This window comes from Puma concolor, chromosome D1 (assembly GCF_028749965.1).
Source record: "Puma concolor isolate L17-30 chromosome D1, mPumCon1.1.hap2, whole genome shotgun sequence".
Taxonomy (NCBI): domain Eukaryota; kingdom Metazoa; phylum Chordata; class Mammalia; order Carnivora; family Felidae; genus Puma; species Puma concolor.
This window is the reverse complement of record NC_141676.1, coordinates 70,085,636-70,097,885: the sequence shown is the minus strand read 5'-3', so window position 1 is coordinate 70,097,885 and position 12,250 is coordinate 70,085,636. Positions and strand designations below refer to the sequence as shown.

At 48.4% G+C, this 12,250-nt stretch overlaps 1 protein-coding gene across 3 annotated transcripts in view; it reads left to right on the top strand.

Moving 5' to 3' along the window:
• The window catches only part of ME3 (malic enzyme 3), a 193,403-nt gene that overhangs the window by 119,589 nt on the left and 61,564 nt on the right, over nucleotides 1–12,250 (top strand). For all 3 annotated transcript variants that reach the window (XM_086678527.1, XM_086678526.1, XM_086678528.1), the window contains one exon: nucleotides 6,464–6,539. In XM_086678527.1, the coding sequence (XP_086534653.1) occupies nucleotides 6,464–6,539 (76 nt within the window). The remainder of the gene's footprint in view (nucleotides 1–6,463; nucleotides 6,540–12,250) is intronic.

Sequence of the window (12,250 nt, the reverse complement as noted above, 5' to 3'; positions counted from 1 at the left end):
TTTCCTCTTTTATAAGATGAAGTCTTCAGACTAGATATTTCAAAATCTTCATCCAGGGCAATCAATTTGGGATCATTTGTAGCTACAGTTTGTTTAAAAGTTTATTTATTTATTTTGAGAGAGAGAGAGAGAGAGAATGAGAATCCCAAGCAGGCTCCCCCACCATCAGCACAGAGCCCATCGCTGGGCTCAAACTCATTAAATGCGAGATCATGACCTAAGCTGAAATCAAGAGTCAGACGCTTAACTGGCTGAGCCACTGAGATGTCCCCACTATAGTTTTGATAATAGATGGAAGAGCACTTTGAGAAGTGATTAAAAGCTCTTGATACATTTCAAAATGTGTTATTTTTTATAGCATGATCCCTGCAGAGCATATATGCAAAAAAAGAGAAAAAATCTTTTGAAATTTTAGTAACTCAAATTTAAATGTGAAACATTCACTTTAAGTGAATGTCCCTCCTCCCTCTCCTTATCTTCAACGAAGAGGGAATGTTTTAATGTACCAAAGAATTTTTGTAACCATACTTTTTCTGTGTTTAGGGTTAATCACACAAGAGCTTTGCTAAGATCTGGAATAGTGTGCATGTATCAAACCCCTTAGTATGTGAGCTTTTTGTTAAGTATCACTAGTAAGCCTTGATCTTATCAGGGGAATGTTGAGAGCCAGAGTTGTTTGGGTGGGGACATTTCCAGAACAGAGCCAAGTTAAGACCTTTAAGAGGCCAGGAGTGCGTCACTGGGACTAATTAGTATAGGTAAATGACTTCCCCAAGGTCACTCAGTGAGTCATCAGTGAGCCTGGGACTCAGTTCTTCCAGCTGGAAAGAATTGGCATCCTGTTGGCATTATTATTCCATGTGACTAGCTCTGGACAACCCCAGGGGGGAAATCACTTACGGATATAAGAAGTGCAACTGTGGGGAAGTAAAAACTAGCAGAAATACACCCCTAACAAGACCTCCTCAGGTCAGGCCTCAGAGCAGTGGCTGGTTTGGGAGGTGGAGAAGGTGGTTCTTTAAAAGTTCTGGGCTTGGGGCGCCTGGGTGGCTCAGTCGGTTAAGCGGCCGACTTCAGCTCAGGTCATGATCTCACGGTCCGTGAGTTCGAGCCCCACGTCGGGCTCTGTGCTTACAGCTTAGAGCCTGGAGCCTGTTTCGGATTCTGTGTCTCCCTCTCTCTGACCCTCCCCCATTCATGCTCTGTCTCTCTCTGTCTCAAAAATAAATAAATGTTGAAAAAAAAATTTTTTTTTAAGTTCTGGGCTTATGTACTCACCTTGATCCATTTACCCTTCTACTGCCACTAGGCAAGTACCCCTATTTAAACTTCAGGAGGCCCATGTGTGGCTGCTTTTCTCATCCAGGTCATTCTTTGAAGTTCATTATTATGAACATAGTGCGATTTTCCAAACTCACATTTCCTGGAGATCATTCATAAAAACAACTTCCAAGAAGCCAATCCAATGCCTCGTTTTCATCTTCATTGATATGACTGAGTGCCCCTTGGTCATTTCAAAATGGCACAGCAAATGCTGGAACTTGCTCTCAAACCTTGTGAATAAGGTCATTCCAACACCCACATTGCCCTCCATCAATGTGATGGAAGGAGCCCTGCATCCCCCAAGTCTTAGACTCCGGGGTTTTCTTCTTCCCCGGCGTGTCCACCCACTTTCATATGTGCATTCCCCTGGTTTAAGCCACAGGGCACAGTCTAACCCAGCCCAGCCCCACCCAGCCTTAGTGATCCCTGGTGCATGAAACAACCCCACATGCATAAAAATTTTCTTCTCTCCAACTTTATTCTGCACCTTTCATTCTCATCCCTCAACCTCCAGCCATTATCAGGTTCACTTGCTCCCTCCATTGATTCGCAAAGCAGGTGTTGAGCATCTATTATGGACTAAGCCTGGATGTACAGTAGTCAACAACAACAAAATAAATGTTCACCTTGCCCCAGTGAAGCTTACGGTCTAATTAGGGAGGTAGCGACGTATTAACAAAACAGCCACACAAATGAATGTAAGAAGTTTGTGTATGCAGGGATGGTACTTTGAGAACGTGTAACAGAGAGCTCCGGCTTTGACTCGGAAGTCATCAGAAGAATGAGGAGGATTCACTAAACAAAGAGTGAGGAGAGAGACGCCTGGGTGGCTCAGTCGGTTGGGCATCTGACTTCGTCTCAGGTCATGATCTCGCGGTTCGTGAGTTCAAGCCCCGCGTTGGGCTCTGTGCTGACAGCTCAGAGCCTAGAGCCTGCTTTGGATTCTCTGTCTCCCTCTCTCTCTGCCTCTCCCCCACTTGTACTCTGTCTCTCTGTCTCTCAAAAATGAATAAACGTTAAAAAAAATTTTTTAAGTAAATAAATAAAAATAAAAAGAGTGAGGAGACGCAGGGTGTGCCCGGCAAGGGAACAGTATGTGAACTAGTCCTGGCGTAAGAAGATCATGGCACGTGGAGGGATGGAAAGAAGGCCAGTGTGGCAGATGACGGGAGAGTGAAGTAAGGATAATAAGTTGGCAAGGGCCAGACCACACAAGGCCTTGCAGGTCGGCCATGTTAAGGATTTGGGTCTTCATTCCAAGAGTCATGGGAAGACAAGCACAAGGAATAACGAAGTAAGACTTTGATTTCAAGAACCTCTCTCTTTATACTGTATGGAAAATGGATTGGAGACAGACAAGAGGCAGTGCCCCAAAGGACACCCCACTCTCTCTTTAGGGAAGAGAGAATAGGAGCCTGGACCAGGGAGGTGATGTTAGGGTAGAAAGAAGCGTATGAACCAGGAGCTACATAGAAGGTAGAATTGAAGGACTTGGCATTGGGTTATGTTAAAGGGGAGAAGATTGATTCCAGGGGACTGGGATTGTTAAACTAGATGTATATACTAGATGGGAGTGTGGGGTGAGGGGTTAATATTCACTGAGAAAAGGAGGAAGGGAAGAGAATCAGGTTTGTCTTGGGTCTTTGTTTTGTTCTGTCTTGGAGTCATAGTGGTGGGAGATTAGGATCAGAGACTTGGTTTTGGACCTGCCAAGTTTGAAGTGCCTTTGAGACATGCAAAGGGATGTGTCAGGTACACAGTTAAATATAAAGGGCTGGAACAATGGCTCTAAATCCAGAGGTGACACTGCCTCCCAGGAGACATTTACAAATGTCTGGAGATATTTTCGGTTGTCACAACAGAGTATGGGGGTGCTATTGCCATAGTAGGTAGAGACCAGTGATACTGCCAAACACCCTACAGTGCACAGGGCCACCTCAGTTCTCACAGCAAAAATTATCCAACCCAGATGTCAGTAGCACCAAAGGTGAGAAACTCTGGACTGTGGATATCTGAGAGTCACTGGCCCAAAGCTTTGGGGCACATACAGTAATAAGGGTAGGAAGGAAAGCGAAATAGTACAAGTTTTTGAGGAACTATAACACCTAATAGCTGGATGGCCCTACATGAAAGACAAAGAACTTCAAGCAGCCAGAGGTAAGAGGAAGACTCAAAGAGAGAGTCACAGAGGCCGAAGGTTGGATGGGAGTAGGTAAAAGTGTCCAATGCTACTGGGAAGCCAAAGGCAATGAAGAATGAAAATCCCTGTTATATTCAGGGATATGGAAGTCATTGGCGGCCTTAGCAAGTGCAGCTTTGGCCGCATGACCGTGAGAGAAGGCATGCTGCAGCTGGAGACAAAAACCGGAGGCAGCCAGTTTAGACCACGCTTTTAAGAAGTTTGGTGATGGAAGAGAGGAGAGAGAAGAAACAGTGTTGGCAAGGAACATGGAAGCCAAGAATAGTTTGGGGTTCCATGGTGGTCTTTGTTGGTTTGTTTTGTTTCAGTTTTTTTTTTTTTTTTGATGGAAAATGTCTAACATGCATAAAGTAAGCAGAATATTCTAAAGGAGCTCTGTGTAAAACCCTGCCTCTCCAGATTGGCAGCAACTGAAATCTCTGTTGGGGTTTTGCTGTTCGCAGCTGCGGCTTCTTTACCAGGTCCTCGTGTGTGCCCAGGTGATGGTCGCAGCTTAATGATGTGGGTGGGTTTTATACCCAGACCTGGGAGTTCATTCTTTCTGTGGCTCCTTCCCTTCCAGAATGCCCCCTTTCACTTCCTGGCTGTTCTATCAGCCCTAACTCCCCTCTCTGACACCTCGAGCTGGGAAGGCTCTCTGCTGCCCTAAGTTGCCTTCAGACTAGACTCCCCTCAGACATGAAGCTGCAAATTCGTAAATCTCGAGAGGTGTAATTCCTGCTTTCAAAGGTAAATTCCCTTTCAGTTTCTGCCTGCTTTTAGCCAACCTCCATTGCCTCAAAATGTATATTTTATACACTCTTAAGCTTTGTAACAATAATATAATCATTTTTAAAAAATAACAGTTTGGGGGCGCCTGGGTGGCGCAGTCGGTTAAGCGTCCGACTTCAGCCAGGTCACGATCTCACGGTCTGTGAGTTCGAGCCCCACGTCGGGCTCTGGGCTGATGGCTCAGAGCCTGGAGCCTGTTTCCGATTCTGTGTCTCCCTCTCTCTCTGCCCCTCCCCCATTCATGCTCTGTCTCTCTCTGTCCCAAAAATAAATAAACGTTGAAAAAAAAATTTTTTTTTAAATAAATAAATAAATAAATAAAAAATAAAAATAACAGTTTTATTATTGTTATCTGAAGAAAGTTTAGTCCATTCAACAAACTGTCACTAACAAAAGCCAGAAGTTTGTAAGACGATAAAGGTTCGGGGATATTGTGGGGCTGATGGGAAGTTAAGGGACAGTGAAGAGGAGAGAAGAGGTAATTAAGTATAAGACTTTATAATATTCATTGGAACAGAAGGAATGAAGGAACTGTCTGCAGATGCAGAAGTTTGCAGGTTTGGTGGTGGGAGGTTGACAGAGATGCCATCCCGTGGCTTCATGTGACATCAGAGGCGAGGTCACTAGGGGTGTTGGGGGAAGGTGAGGCTGTTTGTTGGAGGTTTGAGAACAGAGAAGTTTAAAATGGTCTTTGCAAAGAGTAGAAAGAGTGGATTTTGACTGGAGAAACACTGAAAGAACAAAGACCGGTCGGTTGTTGAGAGTCCACGGTGGGGGGGGTGACAGTGACGGATTTGTGGAAGTGCCATTCAGTCCTGTGGTAAGACTTTCTCCGCCTGCCTTCGGCCCCCTGGGTGGAGGCGTACAGGGAGCAGAGAGGAGGTTTGTCCACAGTTGGGAGTTTTACAAGACTGCTGAGACTAAAGAACAGGGCCCAGGGTGTTGACAGCATTGACTAGGGCATGATTTATTTTTTTTTTCAACGTTTTTTTTGTTTGTTTTTTTTTTTATTTATTTTTGGGACAGAGAGAGACAGAGCATGAACGGGGGAGGGGCAGAGAGAGAGGGAGACACAGAATCGGAAACAGGCTCCAGGCTCTGAGCCATCAGCCCAGAGCCTGACGCGGGGCTCGAACTCACGGACCGTGAGATCGTGACCTGGCTGAAGTCGGACGCTTAACCGACTGCGCCACCCAGGCGCCCCAACTAGGGCATGATTTAAATAACAGATCCAAAATGTGAGTATCTCACGAAGCCATGAAGTACTGTTGGGAAGTCTTCTCTGAGTTTGCCAGGGCAGTGCGAATGGGGGAGGCTGTTCTCCCACAACTCCCCGGCCTCCTCACATTGGCAAAACAGTGAGTGCTTCATTAGCAAAAGGAGTCTTTTTGGGTGTATCGGACAAAAGGGAAAGAAGGAAGTGGCACGAACTATCCCATCTTCATACCCCGATCCCAGGGCAAAAGACTCAGGTCCATATACAGAGGGCTGAACTTTAGAAGTTCTAAATCATGCTAATGAACTGTTATGTAAAATAATGTTCCACCCCCACCCCCGCCTTTACAGATACACCTTCATGCTGGTCTGGAAGGCCAAGTTTGAATTTAGAAGTCACAGGCTCTAGTGCTGCAGGGAGAAGTGTCTCACAGCTGGCAGCCCACCCCTCCTCCTCTCCCCAGCTCCATCCCCCACTGCCTGTGTCTGGATGCCACAACCCACACATCCATGTTCCAGCCACAGCCCCAGGCGTAGGGGTCTGCCCACCGTGGTGTGGTCTGTACTCAAAGGAGTACAGTGGGTACTCTGAGTGGGCCTCAGAGAAGAGGTCGACACAGTTTCCTGAAGCAGCTTTGGGTCCCTCAGAGAATTCTGGGGTCCTGTGTGCCTGGTCTAGAGGGCAGAAGGGAGGGGCAGTCTCTGGAGAACACAGGCCCCAGGAGGGCACAGCACTTGGCCCCGTGGACTCCTTGCCTTGAGGAGTCCACTCCTCTCCTTGAGGAGAGGAGACATTGGAGGAAGGCCAGGGCATGGCAGGCAATTTAGAGGTTGCCTTTGCCCAGGTCTGCGGGAAAAATTAAATGATGCAGTGATACACAGTATTGTGGTCTTTGTTCTGTTCCTAATCTGACTGGCTGGTTTCTCTGTGTGTACCTGTTTTGTTTTTCCTAGGGGGCTGTTTATCACCATTCATGACAAGGGCCACCTTGCAACAATGCTGAACTCTTGGCCAGAAGACAATATTAAGGTATGGTCCCATTTTCTTTTTTTTTTTTTAAATAGTTTTTTTTTTTTTTTTAAACGTTTATTTTTGAGACAGAGGGAGGCAGAGCATGAACAAGGGAGGGTCAGAGAGAGAGGGAGACACAGAATCGGAAGCAGGCTCCAGGCTCTGGGCCATCATCAGCCCAGAGTCCGACGCGGGGCTCGAACTCACGGACCGTGAGATCGTGACCTGAGCTGAAGTCGGACGCTTACCCGACTGAGCCACCCAGGCGCCCCTGGTCCCATTTTCCTTGCTACTGTTCTGTGGTTGGGTGAGTCCTTTCAACTGGGACCAGAGGCATCCCCAGCTAGAAAATGAACCACTGCACCAAAGGCTTTCCCAGGCCTAGAGCACAGGCCGGTGAGAGCCAAGCATAAGCGCACCATGGAGCAGAGGTTTACATTGACCCACAGCCATGTGAAATTGCCCTTATCATCATCATCATCATCATCATCATCAGTGGTAGTAGCAGTAGTAGTCTGAAGACATGTTCAGCATGTATTGAGTACTTACTAAATATACACTGCCAGTTTCCATGGTGGATTTGGGGAGAAATCAGAACTTCTCCGCTAGCTGACTTTTCACGAGGAAAATAAAACAGAGATACAAAAGACTAACAAGGAACCTGATCAGAGGTAAAGGAAGCACACAGAGAGAGCTGAGGGTTGAGGGCAGAGATTACTTCTAGCCTAAGGGGAATTTAGAAAGACTTCATGGGAGAAGTGACATTGGAGCAGGGCCCTGAATTGGGTAGAGTTTGGCCACGTAGGCTTTGGAGAGAGGACACGGGATGAGGATATTCTTCAACAAGAGAAAAGCTTATGATGAATGGTACCTTCATGCCTGGGTGTATGCAGTTAGTGGTGGTGGTCCATATGGAGTGACAAAGTAAACCTGCTTCTTCCTGGAATATCAGTTTTACTGAAAAAAATCTAAGTGGAAAACATGTTTATATCATAAGCAGGATATAATACAGAATGCACACTTTGTGTTGGTTTTAAAATGTAAGACATGAAGCTTTGTAGGAACTTGTTAGCTTCTGGCTACATGCCCAGATCTCCTCCTGCCATAGGGACTTTTGTGGAAGAGCACGGGGGGCTTTCACATTTAACATCATTGTTACTTTTGGGGCACCCAGGTGGCTCAGTCGGTTAAGCATCCCAACTCTTTGATTTCAGCTCAGGTCATGATCTCATGGTTCATGAGTTCGAGTCCCACATCAGGCTATGCAGTGACAGCGTGAGGCCTGCTTAGGATTCTCTTTCCCTCTCTCTCTGCCCCTCCCCTGCTCGAGTTCTCTCCTCTCTCTCAAAATAAATAAATAAACATTAAAAAAAAGTCATGTCACTTCTGCAGATGAAACATGTGAAGCAAAAATACAGAACATCTGCTAGCTGCTTCATGAGGGTAGTTCTGGCCCACAAGCTGGGGAGGGGCTAGAGCTGACTGAGCACAGTGTAAATACCTCTCGGGGTGATGCCAGCACCGCCCTGCTGGACTGGGAGGCTGAGGCACCCCAGCATTGCTTCCTCCCAGACCCTCCCTCCCTGTTCCTGCCAGTTCCCTGAACGACTCCCACCTCTGCACTAGGCACTGAGTACAGCTTCTTTCTGCACACTTCTCTTTGCATTCCACGCACTTCTGGCCCTCTCTGGGAGTGGTAGCATTCAGAACCAGAGCATGGAGGCCAGGACCTTGGCTCTTCGCGCCAGGCCGAGCCACGGCCAGGACCCTGGGACTTCAGTCCTGGCCACGGTGAAAAGCTCATTTCGTACCTCTCTGTCTGGGTGTGATTTTGCCCTGTGCTTCTCTTCCCCGCTTATCTGCTTAGACTCCAGTTACATGCAGGCCTTGGCCCTGAGGGTTTTGGTCTCCATCCCAGAAGAAGCAAGTTCCTAGGGTGTGTCTAGTGAAGCTATAATAAAATCTGAACCATGTTAAGGGAAGCCAGCTCACTGGATGGGAAGTTAACTCCAGCCTGCCCTGTGCAGACGTGCTGCTGATGTCAGCAGACGAATCTGTCTACCTTCCTAGGAGGTTCAGCCGTGGTGAAACCTTGTACATAGGAGGCATGCAGTAGATGCCTGCTGAGGTGAATGAACTCAGTGGACATGATGAGGGCCTTCCGTGTACCAGGCACAGTGCCAGGAGCAGAGAAATGGGGTCTCCACCAGCATGCACCGTGCCTTCATGCAAGCTATGAGGAATTCAAAAGAATGACAAAAAGCCATCCCCTCTTAAACAGTAAGAAGAAGGTGCCTGTTCCCCCGTCCCCCGGGCTGGCAGAGGCTTGGTGAGGGGCTCGTGGACTGGATTTCTGGTTCTCTTTGCTCCTTTGGTCAGGGCATAACTTAAAAAAATACTCGTTGACTTCAACAAACATAGTTTGAGGCCCTTCTAAGGACTGAGCGCTAACTACCAGAGAGTTGGAGACAGCAACTTTTGTGATTTTAGAGGAAGAGAAACAGAACTTTAGGTCACCCCAGATGGGGTGGGACTGGAGCAGACTGCAGACAGAGACATCTGAAGCCTCTAGGGCAAGCAGAGGTTCCATGGGCAGATCTGGACTGGTGCATCTAATTTGGTTGCTTCCGTCTATCACATGGTAAACATCTATATGATTTCCCTGTAGTTTCCGGGATAAAGAAGGTATACAGGCCCAAACTCAAGGAGCTCAAAGTCTAGTTGGAGGGACTGACCCAGAAACCACTGCAGTAGACTGTGTGCTGCTCAAGAGAGGAGCCCAGAGACAGAGGATCAAATGTGCTGACTGGCTGACCACTACCCCTGTAGTAGCTTAGAGCGGACAAGTGAATGGCTGGGGCCAGCTCCTCCCCTCCACCCTTTCTGTCTGTCTCACTTGGGAGAAATCCCGAGATCAGTCCCTGGTAACTCTACAGAAGAATCAGCTCTGGCTTTGTGGTCAGACATCTTGAATCTGCCCTTTACTTGCCGTATGTGTAGATAAGCTCTCTGATCTTTGTTTTCTTCTTGTGAGGACTAACCATAGAGTCTGTACAACACTGAAAGGCACTCAAATGGTTGTGGTCATTGCTGGAAGTAGAAGGGGAGGCTGTAGGGCAAAGCATGTCAGGGGAAAGATTGCAGAGGCCTTGAGAGCAGCCAAGGAGGAGGCTGTGTTACCTGCAGATCCCAGGCCACAAAGGGGCAGCCGGCCGATCTGGCCCCTGGACGTGTTTGATTTGGCCTTCAGTGATTTTTCAAATTTTTGAATTGGTAGGCAAGATTTTAAAATCGGGAGACTTCATTTGAGAAAGGAAACAAAGAAACTTGGATTTCTGGCTTTCTCTAGAAAAACCAGGAGCCCATAGCTGGGCTAAATATTGGGTCCATAGTTTGTAAATAAGTCAGTTAGGACTCATCAGGCTGCCCCCCGGCTTACCCCAGCCTCTGGCCTGCCCCACCAGTCTTTTCCTGGAGGATCATCCCCCCCCTCCCCGGCCCCCGCCACTCCTAAGGCTGCCATTTAAAAGGTTCAGAATGTTCCAACTCCTAATCTTTTCTTGTTTGCTGGTGTGTTTTCTCCAGTTGCCTTAAAGAGGAGTGAGAGACACCTGGGTGTCTCAGTTGGTTGAGCATCCGACTTTGGTTCAGGTCATGATCTTGAGGTTTGTGAGTTTGAGCCCCATGTTGGGCTCTGTGCGACAGTGCAGAGCCTACTTCAGACCCTCTGTCCCCTTCTCTCTGCCCCTCCTTCACTCACACATGCATTCTCTCTCTCTCTCTCTCTCTCTCTCTCTCTCTCTCTCTCTCTCTCTCTCTCTGTGTGTGTGTGTGTGTGTCTCTCTCTGTCTCTCAAAAATAAACATTTCATAAGACAAAAAAGAGGAGATGAAGGTCTCCCTCCCTAGGCAGGGAATACCCTTTCATGGTACTTGGGGGCTGGTGCAGATTCCCCATCATTACTTCCTTTGGTTCTGTCAGCCACTGTGATGAGAGTGGAGGAAGGAAGGTGTGCCATGAACACTCCAAGGTGGGTCCTTGAAGAATGGGTTGGGGTGTGTCGTTCCTCAGGTGAGCAAGCTAAAGTGCTGTGACTTGCCCATGGTCAGCCATGAAAGGTGTTGGATGCCCACAGAGCCCTGAAGCTGAGCCTCCTCTCCCCCAGCTGCTGAGCCCAGGAGGTGGTTTTCCAAGGCACAGGTATCTTTAGACCCTGATGCTGTTGGCCTCTTGGCTGGAGGGGAGGCGTGGTCCAGAGGAACTCAGAAGATAAAGGATGACTTTCCTTGGTTTCCCAGCCAGAAAGCAGGACTGCAGACAGGTACAGGAGAAGTAGGCTGGGAGGGAAGTGAGGCCAAAGCCCAGGGCTGCGGAGACCATGAAGTTTTGTGGGCCCCTCTTGTTCAGGGAGGAGGGGCGGGCCAGGCTGCCCAGAGCTGTCCAGCGTAAATCACAAAGAGGAGTGAGAACTGCTTTTCTGACTCTTTCCCACAGTGGCCACTGCCTTGAGCCTGAGGAAGGCTCGGCTGAGAACAGCCCTCCTCCCCACAGCTTTCCCAAGCTCCTAAATCTCTCCCTCATCCCAATCCCAGCAGCTTCCGGGGGGAGGTGCTTAGAGGTGGCTGGGCACAGGAGCAGCCCCTTCCACGTGGGCAGGCAAACTTATGAGGTGCTGGCACCAAGTGCCCGCCTGTAATGCACAGGCCCACCCCCTCCTCAATGTCAGAAGGTGGGTTTCTTGGGAAACATTCTCTGAGACGGATATCAGCATATCAGGGAGTGCTCTTGGGATCAACACCTCTAGAAGGGAAGGAAGCAGGAGAAAGCCCAGAGAGAGGCTGAGCTGGGTGAGGTCTCAAGGAAGACTCAGCTGAGCCCATGAGGAGCCTCTGTAGCTGGGGTCGTCCTTCAAAGTCAAACCAACTTGGGGCAGAGGAGCCAGGCCTTTGTAGCCCTGCATCCACCAGTCATTGGTTGTGGACTGCTACCCTTTGGAACAGGGTGTGACTTTGGGCAAGGTGGCTCTCTTCAGTCAAGGAAATTCTCAAAGCGGGCTGACAGCTGAGGGTACAGCTAAGGGAATCACTCCTTCAGTCCTGAAAGGGAGATGTGGGCAGCTCATCCCCATATCCACCTCACACAGCTCTGCCAAGTGCTTTATGTAGATTACCGCATCTACTTCTCCTCATGACTTGTAAGTGGTAGGGATTATTATTATCCCTATGGTAGAGACAAGGAAGCTGAGAGGTTAGGTTGTTTGTGAAGGGTGGAACCAAGAATTGAAACTGCAGACTGTGCATCATTTATGTTGTGGATAGTAGGTGGCGAGGGGGGAGGAGGAGGAGGAGGAGGAGGAGGAAGAGGAGAAAAGGAAGGACGAGAGGGAAGGAGGAAGGAGAGGGATGCATACACAGGGCTGTGGGCAGCCCATGACATAGCTACAAGTCCAGGGAAAGCAGGGCTACAGCAAGCAAGGAGTCATGACCCTCAGGTCAGTCTGAGGTCGGCCCCATTGGGTCCACCTACACTAAGGGACATGGACAATAAGTCAGAAAATGCTGTATGTCCAAGCTTCGTGGACAGAGGAAGAATGTGGCCCACCCTCCCCCTAGTCATCTGAAGTAAGAAGAATTAGGAGTTGCACATGCCATCCAAACAAGGAAACTGTGATCCTGTAGTTCACATAGTTATTGCTGGACTCTAAAACTCCACAGTGCTACTCAGATTTG